The sequence below is a fragment of the Daphnia pulicaria genome, chromosome 6, assembly GCF_021234035.1.
Source record: "Daphnia pulicaria isolate SC F1-1A chromosome 6, SC_F0-13Bv2, whole genome shotgun sequence".
NCBI lineage: Eukaryota > Metazoa > Arthropoda > Branchiopoda > Diplostraca > Daphniidae > Daphnia > Daphnia pulicaria.
Genome location: NC_060918.1, coordinates 7,591,811 through 7,618,637, shown reverse-complemented (window position 1 = coordinate 7,618,637; position 26,827 = coordinate 7,591,811). Strand labels below are relative to the sequence as shown.

The window sequence follows — 26,827 nt, the reverse complement described above, 5'->3', positions numbered from 1 at the left end:
TTTGTTATTGTAAACAAACTATTCATCGCCAACGACATCCCGTATTCCCAAGCGGTCACCCTTCCAAGTACTAACGGGACTCGACGTAACTTAACTTCTGGGAGCTGACGAGACCAGGTGCGTTCTACGTGATATGGCCGTTGACATTAAAAAATTAAAATTTACCCTCCCTGTCCCAATGGATGAATAGAAAATCACTTCAAAGTGATTGAAATGTTTGTTCATTGAATTCGGACTGGTAACCATCGCGAATAAAAAAACGCGATCAACTTTGAAAAACTCTCAATGGAATTCATCCAGAATCATTCCTATAGATGAATTGAAGCTATCCCTTTGTCATTGAAATTCTTGATCTACGAATTTGGACTGGTAACCATCGTGATTGAAAAAAATTTCAAAAAATTTGTTATTGTAAGCAAACTATTCATCGCCAACGACATCCCGTATTCCCAAGCGGTCACCCTTCCAAGTACTAACGGGACTCGACGTAACTTAACTTCTGGGAGCTGACGAGACCAGGTGCGTTCTACGTGATATGGCCGTTGACATTAAAAAATTAAAATTTACCCTCCCTGTCCCAATGGATGAATAGAAAATCACTTCAAAGTGATTGAAATGTTTGTTCATTGAATTCGGACTGGTAACCATCGCGAATAAAAAAACGCGATCAACTTTGAAAAACTCTCAATGGAATTCATCCAGAATCATTCCTATAGATGAATTGAAGCTATCCCTTTGTCATTGAAATTTTTGATCTACGAATTTGGACTGGTAACCATCGTGATTGAAAAAAATTTAAAAAAATTTGTTATTGTAAACAAACTATTCATCGCCAACGACATCCCGTATTCCCAAGCGGTCACCCTTCCAAGTACTAACGGGACTCGACGTAACTTAACTTCTGGGAGCTGACGAGACCAGGTGCGTTCTACGTGATATGGCCGTTGACATTCAAATATGAAAATTTACCCTCCCAGTCCCAATGGATGAATAGAAAATCACTTCAAAGTGATTGAAATGTTTGTTCATTGAATTCGGACTGGTAACCATCGCGAATAAAAAAACGCGATCAACTTTGAAAAACTCTCAATGGAATTCATCCACAATCATTCCTATAGATGAATTGAACCCATCCCTATGTCATTGAAATTTTTGATCTAAGAATTTGGACTGGTAACCATCGTGATTGAAAAAAAATTTCAAAAAATTTGTTATTGTAAACAAACTATTCATCGCCAACGACATCCCGTATTCCCAAGCGGTCACCCTTCCAAGTACTAACGGGACTTTACGTAACTTAACTTCTGGGAGCTGACGAGACCAGGTGCGTTCTACGTGATATGGCCGTTGACATTCAAAATTGAAAATTTACCCTCCCAGTCCCAATGGATGAATAGAAAATCACTTCAAAGTGATTGAAATGTTTGTTCATTGAATTCGTACTGGTAACCATCGCGAATAAAAAAACGCGATCAACTTTGAAAAACTCTCAATGGAATTCATCCAGAATCATTCCTATAGATGAATTGAACCTATCCCTGTGTCATTGAAATTTTTGATCTACGAATTTGGACTGGTAACCATCGTGATTGAAAAAAAATTTCAAGAAATTTGTTATTGAAAACAAACTATTCATCGCCAATGACACATCGTATTCCCAAGCGGTCACCCTTCCAAGTACTAACGGGACTCGACGTAACTTAACTTCTGGGAGCTGACGAGACCAGGTGCGTTCTACGTGATATGGCCGTTGACATTCAAAAATGAAAATTTACCCTCCCAGTCCCAATGGATGAATAGAAAATCACTTCAAAGTGATTGAAATGTTTGTTCATTGAATTTGGACTGGTAACCATCGCGAATAAAAAAACGCGATCAACTTTGAAAAACTCTCAATGGAATTCATCCAGAATCATTCCTATAGATGAATTGAACCTATCCCTGTGTCATTGAAATTTTTGATCTACGAATTTGGACTGGTAACCATCGTGATTGAAAAAAAATTTCAAGAAAATTGTTATTGAAAACAAACTATTCATCGCCATCGACATCCCGTATTCCCAAGCGGTCACCCTTCCAAGTACTAACGGGACTCGACGTAACTTAACTTCTAGGAGCTGACGAGACCAGGTGCGTTCTACGTGATATGGCCGTTGACATTCAAAAATGAAAATTTACCCTCCCAGTCCCAATGGATGAATAGAAAATCACTTCAAAGTGATTGAAATGTTTGTTCATTGAATTTGGACTGGTAACCATCGCGAATAAAAAAACGTGATCAACTTTGAAAAACTCTCAATGGAATTCATCCAGAATCATTCCTATAGATGAATTGAACCTATCCCTGTGTCATTGAAATTTTTGATCTACGAATTTGGACTGGTAACCATCGTGATTGAAAAAAAATTTCAAGAAATTTGTTATTGAAAACAAACTATTCATCGCCAATGACACATCGTATTCCCAAGCGGTCACCCTTCCAAGTACTAACGGGACTCGACGTAACTTAACTTCTGGGAGCTGACGAGACCAGGTGCGTTCTACGTGATATGGCCGTTGACATTCAAAAATGAAAATTTACCCTCCCAGTCCCAATGGATGAATAGAAAATCACTTCAAAGTGATTGAAATGTTTGTTCATTGAATTTGGACTGGTAACCATCGCGAATAAAAAAACGCGATCAACTTTGAAAAACTCTCAATGGAATTCATCCAGAATCATTCCTATAGATGAATTGAACCTATCCCTGTGTCATTGAAATTTTTGATCTACGAATTTGGACTGGTAACCATCGTGATTGAAAAAAAATTTCAAGAAAATTGTTATTGAAAACAAACTATTCATCGCCATCGACATCCCGTATTCCCAAGCGGTCACCCTTCCAAGTACTAACGGGACTCGACGTAACTTAACTTCTAGGAGCTGACGAGACCAGGTGCGTTCTACGTGATATGGCCGTTGACATTCAAAAATGAAAATTTACCCTCCCAGTCCCAATGGATGAATAGAAAATCACTTCAAAGTGATTGAAATGTTTGTTCATTGAATTTGGACTGGTAACCATCGCGAATAAAAAAACGTGATCAACTTTGAAAAACTCTCAATGGAATTCATCCAGAATCATTCCTATAGATGAATTGAACCTATCCCTGTGTCATTGAAATTTTTGATCTACGAATTTGGACTGGTAACCATCGTGATTGAAAAAAAATTTCAAAAAATTTGTTATTGTAAACAAACTATTCATCGCCAACGACATCCCGTATTCCCAAGCGGTCACCCTTCCAAGTACTAACGGGACTTTACGTAACTTAACTTCTGGGAGCTGACGAGACCAGGTGCGTTCTACGTGATATGGCCGTTGACATTCAAAATTGAAAATTTACCCTCCCAGTCCCAATGGATGAATAGAAAATCACTTCAAAGTGATTGAAATGTTTGTTCATTGAATTCGTACTGGTAACCATCGCGAATAAAAAAACGCGATCAACTTTGAAAAACTCTCAATGGAATTCATCCAGAATCATTCCTATAGATGAATTGAACCTATCCCTGTGTCATTGAAATTTTTGATCTACGAATTTGGACTGGTAACCATCGTGATTGAAAAAAAATTTCAAGAAATTTGTTATTGAAAACAAACTATTCATCGCCAACGACACATCGTATTCCCAAGCGGTCACCCTTCCAAGTACTAACGGGACTCGACGTAACTTAACTTCTGGGAGCTGACGAGACCAGGTGCGTTCTACGTGATATGGCCGTTGACATTCAAAAATGAAAATTTACCCTCCCAGTCCCAATGGATGAATAGAAAATCACTTCAAAGTGATTGAAATGTTTGTTCATTGAATTCGGACTGGTAACCATCGCGAATAAAAAAACGCGATCAACTTTGAAAAACTCTCAATGGAATTCATCCAGAATCATTCCTATAGATGAATTGAACCCATCCCTATGTCATTGAAATTTTTGATCTAAGAATTTGGACTGGTAACCATCGTGATTGAAAAAAAATTTCAAAAAATTTGTTATTGTAAACAAACTATTCATCGCCAACGACATCCCGTATTCCCAAGCGGTCACCCTTCCAAGTACTAACGGGACTCGACCTAACTTAACTTCTGGGAGCTGACGAGACCAGGTGCGTTCTACGTGATATGGCCGTTGACATTCAAAATTGAAAATTTACCCTCCCAGTCCCAATGGATGAATAGAAAATCACTTCAAAGTGATTGAAATGTTTGTTCATTGAATTCGTACTGGTAACCATCGCGAATAAAAAAACGCGATCAACTTTGAAAAACTCTCAATGGAATTCATCCAGAATCATTCCTATAGATGAATTGAACCTATCCCTGTGTCATTGAAATTTTTGATCTACGAATTTGGACTGGTAACCATCGTGATTGAAAAAACATTTCAAGAAATTTGTTATTGAAAACAAACTATTCATCGCCAACGACACATCGTATTCCCAAGCGGTCACCCTTCCAAGTACTAACGGGACTCGACGTAACTTAACTTCTGGGAGCTGACGAGACCAGGTGCGTTCTACGTGATATGGCCGTTGACATTAAATAATTAAAATTTACCCTCCCTGTCCCAATGGATGAATAGAAAATCACTTCAAAGTGATTGAAATGTTTGTTCATTGAATTCGTACTGGTAACCATCGCGAATAAAAAAACGCGATCAACTTTGAAAAACTCTCAATGGAATTCATCCAGAATCATTCCTATAGATGAATTGAACCTATCCCTGTGTCATTGAAATTTTTGATCTACGAATTTGGACTGGTAACCATCGTGATTGAAAAAAAATTTCAAGAAATTTGTTATTGAAAACAAACTATTCATCGCCAACGACATCCCGTATTCCCAAGCGGTCACCCTTCCAAGTACTAACGGGACTCGACGTAACTTAACTTCTGGGAGCTGACGAGACCAGGTGCGTTCTACGTGATATGGCCGTTGACATTCAAAATTGAAAATTTACCCTCCCAGTCCCAATGGATGAATAGAAAATCACTTCAAAGTGATTGAAATGTTTGTTCATTGAATTCGGACTGGTAACCATCGCGAATAAAAAAACGTGATCAACTTTGAAAAACTCTCAATGGAATTCATCCACAATCATTCCTATAGATGAATTGAACCCATCCCTATGTCATTGAAATTTTTGATCTACGAATTTGGACTGGTAACCATCGTGATTGAAAAAAAATTTCAAAAAATTTGTTATTGTAAACAAACTATTCATCGCCAACGACATCCCGTATTCCCAAGCGGTCACCCTTCCAAGTACTAACGGGACTCGACGTAACTTAACTTCTGGGAGCTGACGAGACCAGGTGCGTTCTACGTGATATGGCCGTTGACATTCAAAAATGAAAATTTACCCTCCCAGTCCCAATGGATGAATAGAAAATCACTTCAAAGTGATTGAAATGTTTGTTCATTGAATTCGGACTGGTAACCATCGCGAATAAAAAAACGCGATCAACTTTGAAAAACTCTCAATGGAATTCATCCACAATCATTCCTATAGATGAATTGAACCCATCCCTATGTCATTGAAATTTTTGATCTACGAATTTGGACTGGTAACCATCGTGATTGAAAAAAAATTTCAAAAAATTTGTTATTGAAAACAAACTATTCATCGCCAACGACATCCCGTATTCCCAAGCGGTCACCCTTCCAAGTACTAACGGGACTCGACGTAACTTAACTTCTGGGAGCTGACGAGACCAGGTGCGTTCTACGTGATATGGCCGTTGACATTCAATAATGAAAATTTACCCTCCCAGTCCCAATGGATGAATAGAAAATCACTTCAAAGTGATTGAAATGTTTGTTCATTGAATTCGGACTGGTAACCATCGCGAATAAAAAAACGCGATCAACTTTGAAAAACTCTCAATGGAATTCATCCACAATCATTCCTATAGATGAATTGAACCTATCCCTGTGTCATTGAAATTTTTGATCTACGAATTTGGACTGGTAACCATCGTGATTGAAAAAATATTTCAAGAAATTTGTTATTGAAAACAAACTATTCATCGCCAACGACATCCCGTATTCCCAAGCGGTCACCCTTCCAAGTACTAACGGGACTCGACGTAACTTAACTTCTGGGAGCTGACGAGACCAGGTGCGTTCTACGTGATATGGCCGTTGACATTCAAAATTGAAAATTTACCCTCCCAGTCCCAATGGATGAATAGAAAATCACTTCAAAGTGATTGAAATGTTTGTTCATTGAATTCGGACTGGTAACCATCGCGAATAAAAAAACGCGATCAACTTTGAAAAACTCTCAATGGAATTCATCCAGAATCATTCCTATAGATGAATTGAACCCATCCCTATGTCATTGAAATTTTTGATCTAAGAATTTGGACTGGTAACCATCGTGATTGAAAAAAAATTTCAAAAAATTTGTTATTGTAAACAAACTATTCATCGCCAACGACATCCCGTATTCCCAAGCGGTCACCCTTCCAAGTACTAACGGGACTCGACCTAACTTAACTTCTGGGATCTGACGAGACCAGGTGCGTTCTACGTGATATGGCCGTTGACATTCAAAATTGAAAATTTACCCTCCCAGTCCCAATGGATGAATAGAAAATCACTTCAAAGTGATTGAAATGTTTGTTCATTGAATTCGTACTGGTAACCATCGCGAATAAAAAAACGCGATCAACTTTGAAAAACTCTCAATGGAATTCATCCAGAATCATTCCTATAGATGAATTGAACCTATCCCTGTGTCATTGAAATTTTTGATCTACGAATTTGGACTGGTAACCATCGTGATTGAAAAAAAATTTCAAGAAATTTGTTATTGAAAACAAACTATTCATCGCCAACGACACATCGTATTCCCAAGCGGTCACCCTTCCAAGTACTAACGGGACTCGACGTAACTTAACTTCTGGGAGCTGACGAGACCAGGTGCGTTCTACGTGATATGGCCGTTGACATTAAAAAATTAAAATTTACCCTCCCTGTCCCAATGGATGAATAGAAAATCACTTCAAAGTGATTGAAATGTTTGTTCATTGAATTCGGACTGGTAACCATCGCGAATAAAAAAACGCGATCAACTTTGAAAAACTCTCAATGGAATTCATCCAGAATCATTCCTATAGATGAATTGAACCTATCCCTGTGTCATTGAAATTTTTGATCTACGAATTTGGACTGGTAACCATCGTGATTGAAAAAAAATTTCAAGAAATTTGTTATTGAAAACAAACTATTCATCGCCAACGACATCCCGTATTCCCAAGCGGTCACCCTTCCAAGTACTAACGGGACTCGACGTAACTTAACTTCTGGGAGCTGACGAGACCAGGTGCGTTCTACGTGATATGGCCGTTGACATTCAAAATTGAAAATTTACCCTCCCAGTCCCAATGGATGAATAGAAAATCACTTCAAAGTGATTGAAATGTTTGTTCATTGAATTCGGACTGGTAACCATCGCGAATAAAAAAACGTGATCAACTTTGAAAAACTCTCAATGGAATTCATCCACAATCATTCCTATAGATGAATTGAACCCATCCCTATGTCATTGAAATTTTTGATCTACGAATTTGGACTGGTAACCATCGTGATTGAAAAAAAATTTCAAAAAATTTGTTATTGTAAACAAACTATTCATCGCCAACGACATCCCGTATTCCCAAGCGGTCACCCTTCCAAGTACTAACGGGACTCGACGTAACTTAACTTCTGGGAGCTGACGAGACCAGGTGCGTTCTACGTGATATGGCCGTTGACATTCAAAAATGAAAATTTACCCTCCCAGTCCCAATGGATGAATAGAAAATCACTTCAAAGTGATTGAAATGTTTGTTCATTGAATTCGGACTGGTAACCATCGCGAATAAAAAAACGCGATCAACTTTGAAAAACTCTCAATGGAATTCATCCACAATCATTCCTATAGATGAATTGAACCCATCCCTATGTCATTGAAATTTTTGATCTACGAATTTGGACTGGTAACCATCGTGATTGAAAAAAAATTTCAAAAAATTTGTTATTGTAAACAAACTATTCATCGCCAACGACATCCCGTATTCCCAAGCGGTCACCCTTCCAAGTACTAACGGGACTCGACGTAACTTAACTTCTGGGAGCTGACGAGACCAGGTGCGTTCTACGTGATATGGCCGTTGACATTCAATAATGAAAATTTACCCTCCCAGTCCCAATGGATGAATAGAAAATCACTTCAAAGTGATAGAAATGTTTGTTCATTGAATTTGGACTGGTAACCATCGCGAATAAAAAAACGCGATAAAATTTGAAAAACTCTCAATGGAATTCATCCAGAATCATTCCTATAGATGAATTGAACCTATCCCTGTGTCATTGAAATTTTTGATCTACGAATTTGGACTGGTAACCATCGTGATTGAAAAAAGAAAATCACTTCAAAGTGATTGAAATGTTTGTTCATTGAATTCGGACTGGTAACCATCGCGAATAAAAAAACGCGATCAACTTTGAAAAACTCTCAATGGAATTCATCCAGAATCATTCCTATAGATGAATTGAAGCTATCCCTGTGTCATTGAAATTTTTGATCCACGAATTTGGACTGGTAACCATCGTGATTGAAAAAAAATTTCAAGAAATTTGTTATTGAAAACAAACTATTCATCGCCAACGACATCCCGTATTCCCAAGCGGTCACCCTTCCAAGTACTAACGGGACTCGACGTAACTTAACTTCTGGGAGCTGACGAGACAAGGTGCGTTCTACGTGATATGGCCGTTGACATTCAAAAATGAAAATTTACCCTCCCAGTCCCAATGGATGAATAGAAAATCACTTCAAAGTGATAGAAATGTTTGTTCATTGAATTTGGACTGGTAACCATCGCGAATAAAAAAACGCGATAAAATTTGAAAAACTCTCAATGGAATTCATCCAGAATCATTCCTATAGATGAATTGAACCTATCCCTGTGTCATTGAAATTTTTGATCTACGAATTTGGACTGGTAACCATCGTGATTGAAAAAAGAAAATCACTTCAAAGTGATTGAAATGTTTGCTCATTGAATTCGGACTGGTAACCATCGCGAATAAAAAAACGCGATCAACTTTGAAAAACTCTCAATGGAATTCATCCAGAATCATTCCTATAGATGAATTGAAGCTATCCCTGTGTCATTGAAATTTTTGATCCACGAATTTGGACTGGTAACCATCGTGATTGAAAAAAAATTTCAAGAAATTTGTTATTGAAAACAAACTATTCATCGCCAACGACATCCCGTATTCCCAAGCGGTCACCCTTCCAAGTACTAACGGGACTCGACGTAACTTAACTTCTGGGAGCTGACGAGACAAGGTGCGTTCTACGTGATATGGCCGTTGACATTCAAAAATGAAAATTTACCCTCCCAGTCCCAATGGATGAATAGAAAATCACTTCAAAGTGATAGAAATGTTTGTTCATTGAATTTGGACTGGTAACCATCGCGAATAAAAAAACGCGATAAAATTTGAAAAACTCTCAATGGAATTCATCCAGAATCATTCCTATAGATGAATTGAACCTATCCCTGTGTCATTGAAATTTTTGATCTACGAATTTGGACTGGTAACCATCGTGATTGAAAAAAGAAAATCACTTCAAAGTGATTGAAATGTTTGCTCATTGAATTCGGACTGGTAACCATCGCGAATAAAAAAACGCGATCAACTTTGAAAAACTCTCAATGGAATTCATCCAGAATCATTCCTATAGATGAATTGAACCTATCCCTGTGTCATTGAAATTTTTGATCTACGAATTTGGACTGGTAACCATCGTGATTGAAAAAAAATTTCAAGAAATTTGTTATTGAAAACAAACTATTCATCGCCAACGACATCCCGTATTCCCAAGCGGTGACCCTTCCAAGTACTAACCGGACTCGACGTAACTTAACTTCATGGAGCTGACAATACCAGGTGCGTTCTACGTGATATGGCCGTTGACATTCAAAAATGAAAATTTACCCTCCCTGTCCCAATGGATGAATAGAAAATCACTTCAAAGTGATTGAAATGTTTGTTCATTGAATTTGGACTGGTAACCATCGCGAATAAAAAAACGCGATCAACTTTGAAAAACTCTCAATGGAATTCATCCAGAATCATTCCTATAGATGAATTGAAGCTATCCCTTTGTCATTGAAATTTTTGATCTACGAATTTGGACTGGTAACCATCGTGATTGAAAAAAAATTTCAAGAAATTTGTTATTGAAAACAAACTATTCATCGCCAACGACATCCCGTATTCCCAAGCGGTCACCCTTCCAAGTACTAACGGGACTCGACGTAACTTAACTTCTGGGAGCTGACGAGACCAGGTGCGTTCTACGTGATATGGCCGTTGACATTCAAAAATGAAAATTTACCCTCCCAGTCCCAATGGATGAATAGAAAATCACTTCAAAGTGATTGAAATGTTTGTTCATTGAATTCGGACTGGTAACCATCGCGAATAAAAAAACGCGATCAACTTTGAAAAACTCTCAATGGAATTCATCCAGAATCATTCCTATAGATGAATTGAACCTATCCCTGTGTCATTGAAATTTTTGATCTACGAATTTGGACTGGTAACCATCGTGATTGAAAAAAAAATTTCAATAAATTTGTTATTGAAAACAAACTATTCATCGCCAACGACATCCCGTATTCCCAAGCGGTCACCCTTCCAAGTACTAACCGGACTCGACGTAACTTAACTTCAGGGAGCTGACGAGACCAGGTGCGTTCTACGTGATATGGCCGTTGACATTCAAAAATGAAAATTTACCCTCCCAGTCCCAATGGATGAATAGAAAATCACTTCAAAGTGATTGAAATGTTTGTTCATTGAATTCGGACTGGTAACCATCGCGAATAAAAAAACGCGATCAACTTTGAAAAACTCTCAATGGAATTCATCCAGAATCATTCCTATAGATGAATTGAACCTATCCCTGTGTCATTGAAATTTTTGATCTACGAATTTGGACTGGTAACCATCGTGATTGAAAAAAAATTTAAAGAAATTTGTTATTGAAAACAAACTATTCATCGCCAACGACATCCCGTATTCCCAAGCGGTCACCCTTCCAAGTACTAACGGGACTCGACGTAACTTAACTTCTGGGAGCTGACGAGACAAGGTGCGTTCTACGTGATATGGCCGTTGACATTCAAAAATGAAAATTTACCCTCCCAGTCCCAATGGATGAATAGAAAATCACTTCAAAGTTATAGAAATGTTTGTTCATTGAATTTGGACTGGTAACCATCGCGAATAATAAAACGCGATAAACTTTGAAAAACTCTCAATGGAATTCATCCAGAATCATTCCTATAGATGAATTGAACCTATCCCTGTGTCATTGAAATTTTTGATCTACGAATTTGGACTGGTAACCATCGTGATTGAAAAAAGAAAATCACTTCAAAGTGATTGAAATGTTTGTTCATTGAATTCGGACTGGTAACCATCGCGAATAAAAAAACGCGATCAACTTTGAAAAACTCTCAATGGAATTCATCCAGAATCATTCCTATAGATGAATTGAAGCTATCCCTGTGTCATTGAAATTTTTGATCCACGAATTTGGACTGGTAACCATCGTGATTGAAAAAAAATTTCAAGAAATTTGTTATTGAAAACAAACTATTCATCGCCAACGACATCCCGTATTCCCAAGCGGTCACCCTTCCAAGTACTAACGGGACTCGACGTAACTTAACTTCTGGGAGCTGACGAGACAAGGTGCGTTCTACGTGATATGGCCGTTGACATTCAAAAATGAAAATTTACCCTCCCAGTCCCAATGGATGAATAGAAAATCACTTCAAAGTGATAGAAATGTTTGTTCATTGAATTTGGACTGGTAACCATCGCGAATAAAAAAACGCGATAAAATTTGAAAAACTCTCAATGGAATTCATCCAGAATCATTCCTATAGATGAATTGAACCTATCCCTGTGTCATTGAAATTTTTGATCTACGAATTTGGACTGGTAACCATCGTGATTGAAAAAAGAAAATCACTTCAAAGTGATTGAAATGTTTGTTCATTGAATTCGGACTGGTAACCATCGCGAATAAAAAAACGCGATCAACTTTGAAAAACTCTCAATGGAATTCATCCAGAATCATTCCTATAGATGAATTGAAGCTATCCCTGTGTCATTGAAATTTTTGATCCACGAATTTGGACTGGTAACCATCGTGATTGAAAAAAAATTTCAAGAAATTTGTTATTGAAAACAAACTATTCATCGCCAACGACATCCCGTATTCCCAAGCGGTCACCCTTCCAAGTACTAACGGGACTCGACGTAACTTAACTTCTGGGAGCTGACGAGACAAGGTGCGTTCTACGTGATATGGCCGTTGACATTCAAAAATGAAAATTTACCCTCCCAGTCCCAATGGATGAATAGAAAATCACTTCAAAGTGATAGAAATGTTTGTTCATTGAATTTGGACTGGTAACCATCGCGAATAAAAAAACGCGATAAAATTTGAAAAACTCTCAATGGAATTCATCCAGAATCATTCCTATAGATGAATTGAACCTATCCCTGTGTCATTGAAATTTTTGATCTACGAATTTGGACTGGTAACCATCGTGATTGAAAAAAGAAAATCACTTCAAAGTGATAGAAATGTTTGTTCATTGAATTTGGACTGGTAACCATCACGAATAAAAAAACGCGATAAAATTTGAAAAACTCTCAATGGAATTCATCCAGAATCATTCCTATAGATGAATTGAACCTATCCCTGTGTCATTGAAATTTTTGATCTACGAATTTGGACTGGTAACCATCGTGATTGAAAAAAGAAAATCACTTCAAAGTGATTGAAATGTTTGTTCATTGAATTCGGACTGGTAACCATCGCGAATAAAAAAACGCGATCAACTTTGAAAAACTCTCAATGGAATTCATCCAGAATCATTCCTATAGATGAATTGAAGCTATCCCTGTGTCATTGAAATTTTTGATCCACGAATTTGGACTGGTAACCATCGTGATTGAAAAAAAATTTCAAGAAATTTGTTATTGAAAACAAACTATTCATCGCCAACGACATCCCGTATTCCCAAGCGGTCACCCTTCCAAGTACTAACGGGACTCGACGTAACTTAACTTCTGGGAGCTGACGAGACAAGGTGCGTTCTACGTGATATGGCCGTTGACATTCAAAAATGAAAATTTACCCTCCCAGTCCCAATGGATGAATAGAAAATCACTTCAAAGTGATAGAAATGTTTGTTCATTGAATTTGGACTGGTAACCATCGCGAATAAAAAAACGCGATAAAATTTGAAAAACTCTCAATGGAATTCATCCAGAATCATTCCTATAGATGAATTGAACCTATCCCTGTGTCATTGAAATTTTTGATCTACGAATTTGGACTGGTAACCATCGTGATTGAAAAAAGAAAATCACTTCAAAGTGATTGAAATGTTTGCTCATTGAATTCGGACTGGTAACCATCGCGAATAAAAAAACGCGATCAACTTTGAAAAACTCTCAATGGAATTCATCCAGAATCATTCCTATAGATGAATTGAAGCTATCCCTGTGTCATTGAAATTTTTGATCCACGAATTTGGACTGGTAACCATCGTGATTGAAAAAAAATTTCAAGAAATTTGTTATTGAAAACAAACTATTCATCGCCAACGACATCCCGTATTCCCAAGCGGTCACCCTTCCAAGTACTAACGGGACTCGACGTAACTTAACTTCTGGGAGCTGACGAGACAAGGTGCGTTCTACGTGATATGGCCGTTGACATTCAAAAATGAAAATTTACCCTCCCAGTCCCAATGGATGAATAGAAAATCACTTCAAAGTGATAGAAATGTTTGTTCATTGAATTTGGACTGGTAACCATCGCGAATAAAAAAACGCGATAAAATTTGAAAAACTCTCAATGGAATTCATCCAGAATCATTCCTATAGATGAATTGAACCTATCCCTGTGTCATTGAAATTTTTGATCTACGAATTTGGACTGGTAACCATCGTGATTGAAAAAAGAAAATCACTTCAAAGTGATTGAAATGTTTGCTCATTGAATTCGGACTGGTAACCATCGCGAATAAAAAAACGCGATCAACTTTGAAAAACTCTCAATGGAATTCATCCAGAATCATTCCTATAGATGAATTGAACCTATCCCTGTGTCATTGAAATTTTTGATCTACGAATTTGGACTGGTAACCATCGTGATTGAAAAAAAATTTCAAGAAATTTGTTATTGAAAACAAACTATTCATCGCCAACGACATCCCGTATTCCCAAGCGGTGACCCTTCCAAGTACTAACCGGACTCGACGTAACTTAACTTCATGGAGCTGACAATACCAGGTGCGTTCTACGTGATATGGCCGTTGACATTCAAAAATGAAAATTTACCCTCCCTGTCCCAATGGATGAATAGAAAATCACTTCAAAGTGATTGAAATGTTTGTTCATTGAATTTGGACTGGTAACCATCGCGAATAAAAAAACGCGATCAACTTTGAAAAACTCTCAATGGAATTCATCCAGAATCATTCCTATAGATGAATTGAAGCTATCCCTTTGTCATTGAAATTTTTGATCTACGAATTTGGACTGGTAACCATCGTGATTGAAAAAAAATTTCAAGAAATTTGTTATTGAAAACAAACTATTCATCGCCAACGACATCCCGTATTCCCAAGCGGTCACCCTTCCAAGTACTAACGGGACTCGACGTAACTTAACTTCTGGGAGCTGACGAGACCAGGTGCGTTCTACGTGATATGGCCGTTGACATTCAAAAATGAAAATTTACCCTCCCAGTCCCAATGGATGAATAGAAAATCACTTCAAAGTGATTGAAATGTTTGTTCATTGAATTCGGACTGGTAACCATCGCGAATAAAAAAACGCGATCAACTTTGAAAAACTCTCAATGGAATTCATCCAGAATCATTCCTATAGATGAATTGAACCTATCCCTGTGTCATTGAAATTTTTGATCTACGAATTTGGACTGGTAACCATCGTGATTGAAAAAAAAATTTCAATAAATTTGTTATTGAAAACAAACTATTCATCGCCAACGACATCCCGTATTCCCAAGCGGTCACCCTTCCAAGTACTAACCGGACTCGACGTAACTTAACTTCAGGGAGCTGACGAGACCAGGTGCGTTCTACGTGATATGGCCGTTGACATTCAAAAATGAAAATTTACCCTCCCAGTCCCAATGGATGAATAGAAAATCACTTCAAAGTGATTGAAATGTTTGTTCATTGAATTCGGACTGGTAACCATCGCGAATAAAAAAACGCGATAAACTTTGAAAAACTCTCAATGGAATTCATCCAGAATCATTCCTATAGATGAATTGAACCTATCCCTGTGTCATTGAAATTTTTGATCTACGAATTTGGACTGGTAACCATCGTGATTGAAAAAAGAAAATCACTTCAAAGTGATTGAAATGTTTGTTCATTGAATTTTGACTGGTAACCATCGCGAATAAAAAAACGCGATAAACTTTGAAAAACTCTCAATGGAATTCATCCAGAATCATTCCTATAGATGAATTGAACCTATCCCTGTGTCATTGAAATTTTTGATCTACGAATTTGGACTGGTAACCATCGTGATTGAAAAAAAAATTTCAATAAATTTGTTATTGAAAACAAACTATTCATCGCCAACGACATCCCGTATTCCCAAGCGGTCACCCTTCCAAGTACTAACCGGACTCGACGTAACTTAACTTCTGGGAGCTGACGAGACCAGGTGCGTTCTACGTGATATGGCCGTTGACATTCAAAAATGAAAATTTACCCTCCCTGTCCCAATGGATGAATAGAAAATCACTTCAAAGTGATTGAAATGTTTGTTCATTGAATTCGGACTGGTAACCATCGCGAATAAAAAAACGCGATAAACTTTGAAAAACTCTCAATAGAATTCATCCAGAATCATTCCTATAGATGAATTGAACCTATCCCTGTGTCATTGAAATTTTTGATCTACGAATTTGGACTGGTAACCATCGTGATTGAAAAAAAATTTCAAGAAATTTGTTATTGAAAACAAACTATTCATCGCCAACGACATCCCGTATTCCCAAGCGGTCACCCTTCCAAGTACTAACGGGACTCGACGTAACTTAACTTCTGGGAGCTGACGAGACCAGGTGCGTTCTACGTGATATGGCCGTTGACATTCAAAAATGAAAATTTACCCTCCCACTCCCAATGGATGAATAGAAAATCACTTCAAAGTGATTGAAATGTTTGTTCATTGAATTCGGACTGGTAACCATCGCGAATAAAAAAACGCGATCAACTTTGAAAAACTCTCAATGGAATTCATCCAGAATCATTCCTATAGATGAATTGAACCCATCCCTATGTCATTGAAATTTTTGATCTACGAATTTGGACTGGTAACCATCGTGATTGAAAAAAAATTTCAATAAATTTGTTATTGTAAACAAACTATTCATCGCCAACGACATCCCGTATTCCCAAGCGGTCACCCTTCCAAGTACTAACGGGACTCGACGTAACTTAACTTCTGGGAGCTGACGAGACCAGGTGCGTTCTACGTGATATGGCCGTTGACATTCAAAAATGAAAATTTACCCTCCCTGTCCCAATGGATGAATAGAAAATCACTTCAAAGTGATTGAAATGTTTGTTCATTGAATTTGGACTGGTAACCATCGCGAATAAAAAAACGCGATCAACTTTGAAAAACTCTCAATGGAATTCATCCAGAATCATTCCTATAGATGAATTGAAGCTATCCCTTTGTCATTGAAATTTTTGATCTACGAATTTGGACTGGTAACCATCGTGATTGAAAAAAAATTTCAAGAAATTTGTTATTGTAAACAAACTATTCATCGCCAACGACATCCCGTATTCCCAAGCGGTCACCCTTCCAAGTACTAACGGGACTCGACGTAACTTAACTTCTGGGAGCTGACGAGACCAGGTGCGTTCTACGTGATATGGCCGTTGACATTCAAAAATGAAAATTTACCCTCCCTGTCCCAATGGATGAATAGAAAATCACTTCAAAGTGATTGAAATGTTTGTTCATTGAATTCGGACTGGTAACCATCGCGAATAAAAAAACGCGATCAACTTTGAAAAACTCTCAATGGAATTCATCCAGAATCATTCCTATAGATGAATTGAACCCATCCCTATGTCATTGAAATTTTTGATCTACGAATTTGGACTGGTAAACATCGTGATTGAAAAAAAATTTCAATAAATTTGTTATTGTAAACAAACTATTCATCGCCAACGACATCCCGTATTCCCAAGCGGTCACCCTTCCAAGTACTAACGGGACTCGACGTAACTTAACTTCTGGGAGCTGACGAGACCAGGTGCGTTCTGGCATGTCGATGTTAGACCTCCCTACTCTATCCCCCAGCTCACCCCGGATAGTAGCCACCCCGAGATAATGTCCCCCCAGATATGAGTCCCCCCTTGATTGTATCCCCCCCTAAGATGTCCCCCCCATGAAATGTGGAGGGGGGGGTTACTATCGTGTGGAAGTCACGATAGTAGCCCCCCCCCCATAGTTCGTTCACGCAAAGGGGGGGGGACAGAATCCGAGCCGTAAAGGACACTAGCCCCCCCCCCCCCCAAAAAAATCGTCTTGTGATTTGTGTTCCACGGCCTAGCCTGCTATAAATAATCATTCGGCGACTTCCCGTTTTTTAACTGAGCCTGCTGCCCCACCTCTACTCCATCACACGCTCTGGACTGTACAAGAAAATTTAAAGTGATAATTAAACGGAAATGTTTCCCAAATCGCCTAGCTAGTTTTTCATCGATATTTCAGCTGTTTGTTTACAATTGTTCCATGTAAGGAAAAGTAAACATGTTAATGTAAATTTAGGTAGGGTTATACACGTCATGTAGCCGCGAATATGTCCCCATCGTAATCGATGTGGACGCAAATGGTGTTTACTTTTCCTTACATGGAACAATTGTAAACAAACAGCTGAAATATCGATGAAAAACTAGCTAGGCGATTTGGGAAACATTTCCGTTTAATTATCACTTTAACTTTTCTTGTACAGTCCAGAGCGTGTGATGGAGTAGAGGTGGGGCAGCAGGCACAGTTAAAAAACGGGAAGTCGCCGAATGATTATTTATAGCAGGCTAGGCCGTGGAACACGAATCACAAGACGATTTTTTTTTTTTTTTTTGGGGGGGGGGGGGGGGGGGCTAGTGTCCTTTACGGCTCGGATTCTGTCCCCCCCTTTGCGTGAACGAACTATGGCCCCCCCCCCATAGTTCGTGACTTCCACACGATAGTAACCCCCCCCCCTTCACATTTCATGGGGGGGACATCTTAGGGGGGGATACAATCAAGGGGGGACTCATATCTGGGGGGACTCATATCCGGGGTGAGCTGGGGGATAGAGTAGGGAGGTCTTACATCGCATTACCTTTGAATTCAAATGAATAACCCTGAGTAAGGCCTTTCGATTTATAAATTTAAAGCCGTATTTCCATGAACAAAAAAGTTTGAATGAAACAACTTTTGTTTTATCGTTTAATTGGATGCAGTATGTATATCTAGATCGCAAAATCTCAAACATTTTTGTTTATGGAAATCTTGCTTTAAATTTTACATTCATTCTTTTTATGTAACTAATTCCGGTTTTGAGCCATTGTGATGCAAAACACTGAATGCAAAAAAAAGCATGACAAATTTTTGTTAACAATGCAAAATGAAAACATTTTTATACTACTTTTAGCTTCACTAAAAAATCAATATATATGCAAAATGCCAAGCAAACTTGGCATTTTCTTTATCGACTGCGACATACTAGAAACTAGACAGTTCTTATCAATGAAACCAAATCAATGTAGATCTCAGCTAGTTAAGGGGTTTGATTGCTGGAGTACGGAATTGTGCAGCAATTCTACTTTTCACGGGACTTTTTGGTGTTTTGTCAACATGAGACGCCATGATCAGCGATGGCCGTGGAAGTACTGACGCGGGAGGAGGAATTCCTGGGCCAGAAGTTGTTTCTTCGATCTGATAAGTACCATAAAATTTATATTTCCAATTAACTAATCGTTAAAGTAAATTGAATGTATACTTCTTCCACCGATGCTCCAGTTAAAGTAAAACTAGGCACAGGAGTAACGGGTACAGGAAAAGTACATGGAGTATGCCATGCGGTAAACTGGGAAAAAAAAAGGACAAAACATTAAACTCTAATAAATAATACAAGAAGATAGAGAAAGGATTATGTGTTAATGGCTTTTCGCATGTGAAATCGATTACAATGCGATTGAGCTACGGTGGCTGAAGGAAATTTGATAAATAGGTAATTCGTTCATAAAATGCCTACCCAGTAATTGCACGGGTAATTTGATGTTGTACCACTGGCATTCCAGTTCGGGGAGAAGCTTGTGTTAGAAACGTACGTCGGCGACACGCTTAAAGGGATGCCCATAGCCATGCCCCATATCGGACTCCAAGATACCGAAGGAATAAAAGTCGGGACAGGAGCGAACATCTAGTTTGCAGGAAGTGCAGTTTAGAATATATATAGAACAACACATGCACGAAGGAACGAAAAGCAAAGCAACCCAAGTTCCATTCATACCGAGGAGAGAAAAAAAAAACGGAATTTTACATAAACTTAAATAACTGAAGAAAATGTAGACCACACGGGAACTACTTACAACAGAAGAAGCAGGGGCCGAGTTGAAAAATTGTTTGAGATCTTCATATATCCCTTCTTTATCAGGACTTTTATCTTCTTGACGAGAAATTATTTTTTCTTCCGGTGAAATTAGCCAGTGAGCTGGAGGTTTGATCCATGATGGTTTCGGTGCTTGCGCTACGGAAGGGGGGATCAAACCTGGCAAAGAAAACAGATTAACTCAAACTAAACTGTAAATGTGATTTAAAATACATTTAAATCAAATGTTGCATAGTTTTTATAAAACGTTGTACTATAGCTAGCTAGGATTCAATAACCAGCTGAAAATTATTTGATAATGCCCATGAAATTAGTCTATCATGAAATATATAGAATATTCCAATACGAAATAACATCAAGTTTTACCTGCCATTTCTCTGTGGAGTGTTAATACACGTCTAGGTCCCTTTCCGCGAATTACGACCAAATGACGAATGGATTGTAAAAGAGACATGATGCTCGATTGGCCATAGGTCGAGGGTCGACATTGGACTCCAAACCGCTCCAAATAACTGGACTCGAAGTTAGCAAACAACAGACGCCCTCCATTTTCATTCAAAAGTAAGTGAACTTGACGTGAAAACAACATGATAGGAACAAACCGGACGATTGGTTCTGTTTTACTCTCACTATCAACCTTTAAATATCACCAAATTTAAAATTACGAAATTGTTTTACAAGACATTTTAAGAATAGATTCAAGCTCAAAAATAGGATTTGAAGAGAAAAAATGACAACGCTAATAAGGCGTAAGTTTAAGTAGCAAAAATAAGAAACTTACTATTACTATATCCTCCATGTAATCAGTGAGAAAGCTATGTGGACACTCATGACCATTCATCTCTTTGTACTTTTCGAGTAGCTTGTGTAATGGCATTGACCCATCAATTACTGGATAAAGAATAGTAACTACTCGGAATTTGGAATTTGAAAGGCTGTTTTGATCAATCAATGATAATTCGGCTCCCCTCTCTGAATAAACAACCTAGAATGCAAATAAAAAGATAACTAAATTCAGTACAATATTTGAATATTAGTTCATATAACTTTTAGTGCCCTAAAAAATTTAAAATCTAAGAATTATGTACTTAAGCCTGGTAATATTATGTGATATTAAGCCCGTTTCATAATTTGAATAATCACAAAAATAATTCACAATTAAAAAGCTAGTGCTAAAAACAATTAATATGCAAATTAACAAAAAAAAGACAAGGTCTATTCAGTACCTGAACATGGTTCCTTAGTTTTCCAACAAGTTCATCTAAGCTTACAGCATTATATTGCTCAGGTCTTAAAGCAAAGCCGTAATGGATGCGAAATGCCTCTGGCAAATAGTTAAGCAACAAGGGTTGATGCGCAGAATGATTGCGAACCAAAGATGTAACTTGCTCGGATAAAATCTTCAAACGTTGTTTCATGGTCAACTGTACATACTTTTCTATTTCATTATCCATCTCAAAAACCTTGAAGATACATGGAATTATTAATACTTGCACAGTTTTGGATTAATGATAGTTATATCACTCAAAATATAACGAAAAACAAATCACCTGAACAGTTTCCGGAATCGTCTCGAAAAGTTCTACAAGCTAATTTAAAAATAAAATAAAATAAAAACTTGTCAGATTAGTGCTAATTATTAAGAGTAAAAAAAGGGAAAAAACCTTTTGGCAACCGTAGTCTGAAACGCGGCACTGCCTACCAAAGTGATGGTGATAGGCAGGTATAAATTTAGCAAAGTCTAGTTTACATTGTGGAGCATGCTTCAACAATTCGACAACCTGTAAAGCCGGAAAACGATTAGTTTTCCGTAAATTGTTTAAAAGTGTTTGAAAAATAAGGCAGAAACTGAGCAGAAAAACCTCAACTGCAAATTGCTTAGTACGCTCCATTTCCTCTAATGTCTGTTCGCGCTTCGGTAAGGCGATTATTTCTTCTCCCTCAGCCGTGGTCATCACGACTACTGAAGCTTCTGCAACTTGCGATAAGAGATCACTGAGATGGCAAAGTCCATAGTCTCTGGGATCGAAGGGACGGCCAAGTGTCTTTTCATAAAGGGTTGCGAAGATCGAAACGCTCATCTGTTTACTGGCTTGGGCTTTCAAGTTTCGTAATAAATCGGATGTAAAACGTTTCATCTGTGCTTTGTGGCTAAGAGTGACATGTCGTCTTGTACCTTCTCCTAAAATCTGCAAGAGCGATATTAGTAATGAATTGCTATATAACGCCCAGACGTTAATGCTAACGATACCTGAACAACATGAGATAAAGATTCTAGCAAATCAATAAGACGGGTATATCCGTAATCAGCTACTCGACATTGGCGACCAAAATGATGGTGATAAGCTGGAATGAACTTGGAAAAAGGAATACGAGATTGTGGAGCCATTTTCAATAAATCTACAAGTTCTCGACAGAGAAGTGACATCTGAGGAAGCAAGGACGGATTCAGCGATTGTAAGGGCTCTAAAAAAAATTGTAATTAAGCAACATTTTTTGTTTATGAATTATACATCGTATACCATTATCTTGCAACTGATCGTTTTTTCCTGACCACTGTAATCGTTTGTGGCCAGCTACAGAAACTATGCCCACTCCTTTTACACATGAGATGAGATGTTCCAGTGGTACTCCTTTCTCTTCATTTACATTCAGGCCACCCATTTCTATTTCAAAACAGCGTGCCAAACTAACAATAAAGAGAAAACAGTGTTAATAAAGAGAATATAATTAAAAAGCAAATAATAATAATATCAATAATAATAATAATATCAATAGTAATAAACAAAACAAAATTTAAAGCAAAATCGAAGTCTTTTACCTGGCCAATGGAATAGTGCCTCCGTGTGACTGCAACAAACAGTGAGTGTGAAGTGCAATTTGATGAAGTGTAGAGTATACCAACGGAAGTTCCGGTGAAGGTTCTGGCTCGGCCCAGCCATGGGAAACATTGTTTGGAATACAATCGTGAAGAGGACAACGTGGCATTTCGGCCACCGAAAGTTCAGGCTGAAAAACAAAATACGACAAACAAGCGGACGATTAAAAAAAAAAGAATGATGCAATGGTACGTTTAACCGGTTTGACCCCCTCAAGGGTGAAACGACCCAACTAAATAAGCGTTTAAATACACAGTAGATTTTTAGAATTTTGAAGTAGCAATAAGAAGTCAAAGTCCACCGCCGTTTAAAATCAATCTGGAAGGCAGCTGAATGATCTCAACAAAGGAAACGCACTATCATGGTCAAAACTAGCTAACGTTCAGTAATCCAACAACTGATAACACAAAACATCGAGAAGTACCCGGAAGTACCATACCTCGGAAATTGAAGAACTACTTCGGGATACGGAGATTACATCTCTAGTAAACTGTTCGCCACTAAACTGATGTACTTTAGAAGGTTGATATTGATTTTGTAGAAAAACTACACATCTTCCATGGACGTCGTCTGTGACATGCAAAATATCGCGAAGTCGATGAAGGTCTGCTAAACTCACCTGCGTTACATATATGTATGTATGAATGTATATATATATATAAAAAAAAAAAAAAAAAAAAAAACATTACAAAAGTTTTACATTTTTTCTAATAAAAGAATCAATAAAAAAATGGCAAATGATGGAATTACCGATGTAGTGTAGCGTTGTTCATACAACTCACGGAATTTGAAAAGTGGAAGACGACGTTGAGGTATTTCGGCGAGAAGCGCATTTACTTGAGCTCTGCCGAAAAATATTCGTGAAAAAATGGACGATATAACAATTTACAGAGAAAGGTTTGACGAATGCCGACTACGTACCTGATTTGAAGAGGTGTTGGCACACTTCTTCCCGACCCCAAGCCATGGCTATTCTGATCGTAGGCAATCATAATTCGCTTGCTTCCTAATTTGCGTCGATGAAGCTGGGAAACGCAATACTGGGCATCCTGAATGGATGGCACGCGCACTATGGCCGCAAGATGACCATCATTCTGAAGATGAACAGTAACATTCATGACCTAGATTTAAACATGTATCATTATTACAAAGAGTTCGGATCTTGAGAAGCTTCTAGGAAAATGGTGTCAAGTAAAAAGCCGTAATGAAATATACCATGACGTGCTGCTTGAAAACAGAGGATATGAGCGTCTTCATCTCCTTTGCACCGATGCTTTGGTCTAAATTAGTAACGTGTAGATCGACGGCAATAGCAGATACAGTGTTTGACGTATAGGCGGGAGGCTGCACGGGTGACAACGATGGCTGTGAAGGTGTTGAGGCAAAGACAGGTTTGAGATTTTCAGTGGCTGGAGCAGGAAACGGAATGTAGGCAGCACGATTTTCGTCCTTGTCATGGGCATGATTTTCTTGACTTTTGAACGGCGATTGGTGTTGGGCTAATTCGATTAGAAGAAATTTTTTCAATGAAAACCGGGACAAAGAACGACAAAAAGAGAGAAGAGTAAAAACCTTTGTGGTTACCACGTATCCTTCGATGGCCCTGAGGAGTTTTCTCGACTAGATATTCCGAGGGGGTTCGGTAATAGTCCCACCTGTTGGGCCCATCAGCGTCTAATACGGCACGATGAAAAGTATCGTCCACACTGGGTTGATCAGCCTATTCAAAATGAGAGACTAGTTAACGTTGTATTTAAAGCATATGGTCGGACTAATATTCGGAAGGGGGTCGGCAAGAAAGAATTACCAGTTCAGTGCAGAGTTCTTCATAGCTGGGCACAGTTTCCTTCTCTTCTCCATTGTCGCAACGTGGACGAAGATTTAAGAGCCGTGGAGGCGCCACTTTGGCTGGGTTAGGTGGAGGAGGGAAAGGTGTAAAATGGCGCTTACATGCTCCTTCAATCATTTCCTTAGAATGATGATGAACGACGAGCAGGTCGTTGGGCTGCATGCGAGAACCGGCACTAGGTTGAAGTGGTGGAAACTGTACAGATATTTTTCTGCCAAAAACGTCTTCACCTTCCATCCGCAACAGAGCTCTTCGAAGCAATGAAATGTGCCGAAATGGAAGAGATCAAAATTAAGAAAGATCCTTGGATTGCAACAGTGAGTACGTATCGGCACGAGTGGGGAAGGTATTGTACACGCTAGAGGAAAACAGTCGACTAACTTTTGACACAGCCCGTTGTAATTAATCTAGTGTGTCAACGTCGTTTTTAAGGGATAGGAAAAATGGGAATAACGTACGAACTGCACAATGAAACAAAAGCAAGGAGCATGCCTCCGGCACCAAATACTTCAGTTATCGTCATTACCCACCTTTGAGCCGCAACAGTACCATTGAAACGAACGATGCCTCGGCCACCTGCCAGCTGAACCATTTTCCCCCCACAGTTTCCTGCTATTTGTTGAACCCTCTGGCGTATTTGGGATGGTGGAACAAAATGCGGTAAATTTAAAACGTTCAAATATACGGCATCGGTGTTTTCCTTCAAGATTGAATTAGTTTGTATTTCTTAATATATTTTAAAATACTCATATGAAGGCAGATTTTAAAAAAAGAATTACCTTGTTTGCATCTACCAAAAAAGGTACATCTTCCAAAATATCATCAAACAAATAGTGCTCATTGGAGCATAACAACAAGGCCTCAGATACTAATATCTGATGAAGAAGGATGACTGGAAATTTTTGAATTTAGCCTAATTACTAATAGATACTCATCTTATTCATACTGAACTTACTATGAATATTTTTACGATTCTTAAAATCACAAAGATCTGTAGTAAAATTTACATCGGAGGTTATGAGCATTATGGCACACGGGGTTCCAATATTGTCCGCAAAACGCCTCATACTAAAATATATAAAGATTTCGTTTCGTTACAATTTAGATTTTAAAATTTGATTTAGAGCACAAGTATGCCAGTTATTTACGTTTGTCTCAGCTTTTCGTCGCAGGCGTTCTAGATTTTTTCCCCCCCAGATTCATGCATATAAGGTACACATACAATTACATAACTTGCTTTGGGAAATTTAGTTTATAAAGTACCTTGTGTGTACTGCTGACATGTACCACAGTGACCTAAATATGGAAAGAGATACTTTAATAACAATTTAACCATGAATAAAACTTAACTTTGTTTAACATGCAATATTTTAAATTCAGCAAAGAAAGAAATTTACCACACAAAGTAAAAATAAATTGTATAATGACAGTATGACATGTTAACTATAGCACACATCATTCAGGATTATGACAATTTCTAATCTTCACCTATTTTAGATAGTCTATACATTTTGATGGATTTAGTACCTGAGCATTGTTTAAATTGGTGATCAATTCCTTTTTTTCTTTATTAACATCACAAACAACTAAAAATTCAGCTTCTCGATAATTCACTAAAAATCGTTGTCTTATGGCTTCTACAACTGCCATTCCATGGTAACAGTTGGGTAATCTAACATTTTCTATATCCCAGAAAATACCTGTATGGAAAATTTAGAATGACCAACAAAAATTTGGATATGATAATAATAAATGTTTCAATAATAGTACCAATAGGAGTACATGGAACCTTAGAAAATGAACCACAAAGAAAGCAAGATGAAATAGATTTTGCTTCAGTCCAAGCTGGCATTTCGCTTCTACTTCTTTCCATCATTAAATTGTCTACATCCAATGTAAAATGAACATCTAAGTGTTAACTGTTTGGAAATCTTACAATTCCATTGAGGTATTTAAAATGAATAATATCAAACACATTTGTAGGTTGATTGAAGGTGATGACTGATGAGGTTACATATGGGACCTTCAACCTTGAGCTCAGAACAGTTCAGCTCAGACAAATTTCATTCATCTACACTTCCACATCACATGATACTTCAACAAATTAAAAATTGAGTTATTATTGCAGATAAAAAAGAAAACAAGAAATTTTCTGGCATTGGCATTGGCTTATTATTGTTTGAGGTTTGGCTCTTGAGCTCATTGAATGTCTTGTGTTTTGAGTTTTAACTCATGAGCGTGGTCAAAACAGCAGACGAAAATATGGAGTTGACAGCATCATGGAAAAAAAACAATAGGGGG

At 37.9% G+C, this 26,827-nt stretch overlaps 1 protein-coding gene and 36 pseudogenes across 5 annotated transcripts; all 37 read right to left on the bottom strand.

Annotated features, from left to right (window-relative positions):
• Nucleotides 1–26: 26 nt before the first annotated feature.
• On the bottom strand, nucleotides 27–145 carry LOC124346605 (annotated as a pseudogene).
• A 283-nt stretch (nucleotides 146–428) lies between these two features.
• On the bottom strand, nucleotides 429–547 carry LOC124346604 (annotated as a pseudogene).
• Nucleotides 548–830: 283 nt separating this feature from the next.
• On the bottom strand, nucleotides 831–949 carry LOC124346602 (annotated as a pseudogene).
• Nucleotides 950–1,233: 284 nt separating this feature from the next.
• LOC124344798 lies at nucleotides 1,234–1,352 on the bottom strand (annotated as a pseudogene).
• A 284-nt stretch (nucleotides 1,353–1,636) lies between these two features.
• LOC124345808 lies at nucleotides 1,637–1,755 on the bottom strand (annotated as a pseudogene).
• A 284-nt stretch (nucleotides 1,756–2,039) lies between these two features.
• Nucleotides 2,040–2,158, bottom strand: LOC124345687 (annotated as a pseudogene).
• Nucleotides 2,159–2,442: 284 nt separating this feature from the next.
• On the bottom strand, nucleotides 2,443–2,561 carry LOC124345807 (annotated as a pseudogene).
• A 284-nt stretch (nucleotides 2,562–2,845) lies between these two features.
• On the bottom strand, nucleotides 2,846–2,964 carry LOC124345686 (annotated as a pseudogene).
• Nucleotides 2,965–3,248: 284 nt separating this feature from the next.
• Nucleotides 3,249–3,367, bottom strand: LOC124344797 (annotated as a pseudogene).
• Nucleotides 3,368–3,651: 284 nt separating this feature from the next.
• On the bottom strand, nucleotides 3,652–3,770 carry LOC124345320 (annotated as a pseudogene).
• A 284-nt stretch (nucleotides 3,771–4,054) lies between these two features.
• On the bottom strand, nucleotides 4,055–4,173 carry LOC124344745 (annotated as a pseudogene).
• Nucleotides 4,174–4,457: 284 nt separating this feature from the next.
• Nucleotides 4,458–4,576, bottom strand: LOC124345319 (annotated as a pseudogene).
• A 284-nt stretch (nucleotides 4,577–4,860) lies between these two features.
• Nucleotides 4,861–4,979, bottom strand: LOC124346601 (annotated as a pseudogene).
• A 284-nt stretch (nucleotides 4,980–5,263) lies between these two features.
• On the bottom strand, nucleotides 5,264–5,382 carry LOC124346599 (annotated as a pseudogene).
• A 284-nt stretch (nucleotides 5,383–5,666) lies between these two features.
• On the bottom strand, nucleotides 5,667–5,785 carry LOC124346598 (annotated as a pseudogene).
• A 284-nt stretch (nucleotides 5,786–6,069) lies between these two features.
• LOC124346597 lies at nucleotides 6,070–6,188 on the bottom strand (annotated as a pseudogene).
• Nucleotides 6,189–6,472: 284 nt separating this feature from the next.
• Nucleotides 6,473–6,591, bottom strand: LOC124346559 (annotated as a pseudogene).
• A 284-nt stretch (nucleotides 6,592–6,875) lies between these two features.
• LOC124345318 lies at nucleotides 6,876–6,994 on the bottom strand (annotated as a pseudogene).
• A 284-nt stretch (nucleotides 6,995–7,278) lies between these two features.
• LOC124346596 lies at nucleotides 7,279–7,397 on the bottom strand (annotated as a pseudogene).
• A 284-nt stretch (nucleotides 7,398–7,681) lies between these two features.
• Nucleotides 7,682–7,800, bottom strand: LOC124346595 (annotated as a pseudogene).
• A 284-nt stretch (nucleotides 7,801–8,084) lies between these two features.
• Nucleotides 8,085–8,203, bottom strand: LOC124346594 (annotated as a pseudogene).
• A 486-nt stretch (nucleotides 8,204–8,689) lies between these two features.
• Nucleotides 8,690–8,808, bottom strand: LOC124345548 (annotated as a pseudogene).
• A 486-nt stretch (nucleotides 8,809–9,294) lies between these two features.
• On the bottom strand, nucleotides 9,295–9,413 carry LOC124345547 (annotated as a pseudogene).
• Nucleotides 9,414–10,302: 889 nt separating this feature from the next.
• LOC124346593 lies at nucleotides 10,303–10,421 on the bottom strand (annotated as a pseudogene).
• Nucleotides 10,422–10,706: 285 nt separating this feature from the next.
• On the bottom strand, nucleotides 10,707–10,825 carry LOC124345347 (annotated as a pseudogene).
• Nucleotides 10,826–11,109: 284 nt separating this feature from the next.
• Nucleotides 11,110–11,228, bottom strand: LOC124345546 (annotated as a pseudogene).
• Nucleotides 11,229–11,714: 486 nt separating this feature from the next.
• Nucleotides 11,715–11,833, bottom strand: LOC124345545 (annotated as a pseudogene).
• Nucleotides 11,834–12,319: 486 nt separating this feature from the next.
• Nucleotides 12,320–12,438, bottom strand: LOC124345543 (annotated as a pseudogene).
• Nucleotides 12,439–13,126: 688 nt separating this feature from the next.
• Nucleotides 13,127–13,245, bottom strand: LOC124345542 (annotated as a pseudogene).
• A 486-nt stretch (nucleotides 13,246–13,731) lies between these two features.
• Nucleotides 13,732–13,850, bottom strand: LOC124345541 (annotated as a pseudogene).
• An 889-nt stretch (nucleotides 13,851–14,739) lies between these two features.
• LOC124346592 lies at nucleotides 14,740–14,858 on the bottom strand (annotated as a pseudogene).
• A 285-nt stretch (nucleotides 14,859–15,143) lies between these two features.
• Nucleotides 15,144–15,262, bottom strand: LOC124345345 (annotated as a pseudogene).
• Nucleotides 15,263–15,749: 487 nt separating this feature from the next.
• LOC124344709 lies at nucleotides 15,750–15,868 on the bottom strand (annotated as a pseudogene).
• Nucleotides 15,869–16,152: 284 nt separating this feature from the next.
• Nucleotides 16,153–16,271, bottom strand: LOC124346591 (annotated as a pseudogene).
• Nucleotides 16,272–16,555: 284 nt separating this feature from the next.
• LOC124346590 lies at nucleotides 16,556–16,674 on the bottom strand (annotated as a pseudogene).
• A 284-nt stretch (nucleotides 16,675–16,958) lies between these two features.
• LOC124346588 lies at nucleotides 16,959–17,077 on the bottom strand (annotated as a pseudogene).
• A 1,542-nt stretch (nucleotides 17,078–18,619) lies between these two features.
• Nucleotides 18,620–26,774, bottom strand: LOC124341932 (meiosis regulator and mRNA stability factor 1-like). 5 transcript variants are annotated; one of them, XM_046794892.1, is made up of 27 exons: nucleotides 26,500–26,774; nucleotides 26,297–26,410; nucleotides 26,054–26,226; nucleotides 25,790–25,822; nucleotides 25,675–25,703; nucleotides 25,482–25,594; nucleotides 25,306–25,418; nucleotides 25,057–25,226; nucleotides 24,485–24,776; nucleotides 24,250–24,397; nucleotides 23,893–24,176; nucleotides 23,599–23,798; nucleotides 23,428–23,521; nucleotides 23,117–23,296; nucleotides 22,620–22,807; nucleotides 22,321–22,487; nucleotides 22,050–22,264; nucleotides 21,661–21,987; nucleotides 21,463–21,579; nucleotides 21,349–21,387; nucleotides 21,025–21,261; nucleotides 20,580–20,783; nucleotides 20,165–20,435; nucleotides 19,779–19,957; nucleotides 19,442–19,609; nucleotides 19,187–19,273; nucleotides 18,620–19,122 (listed from the first exon to the last, which is right to left on the bottom strand). In XM_046794892.1, exons 1-27 carry the CDS (start codon nucleotides 26,501–26,503, stop codon nucleotides 18,961–18,963), a joined length of 4,308 nt encoding a protein of 1,435 aa, XP_046650848.1. In that variant the 5' UTR covers nucleotides 26,504–26,774; the 3' UTR covers nucleotides 18,620–18,960. The 5 variants fall into 5 exon arrangements, with proteins under 5 accessions (XP_046650848.1, XP_046650849.1, XP_046650850.1 ...); XM_046794893.1 differs by having other exon boundaries at nucleotides 21,667–21,987; XM_046794894.1 differs by having other exon boundaries at nucleotides 24,262–24,397.
• Nucleotides 26,775–26,827: the final 53 nt, after the last annotated feature.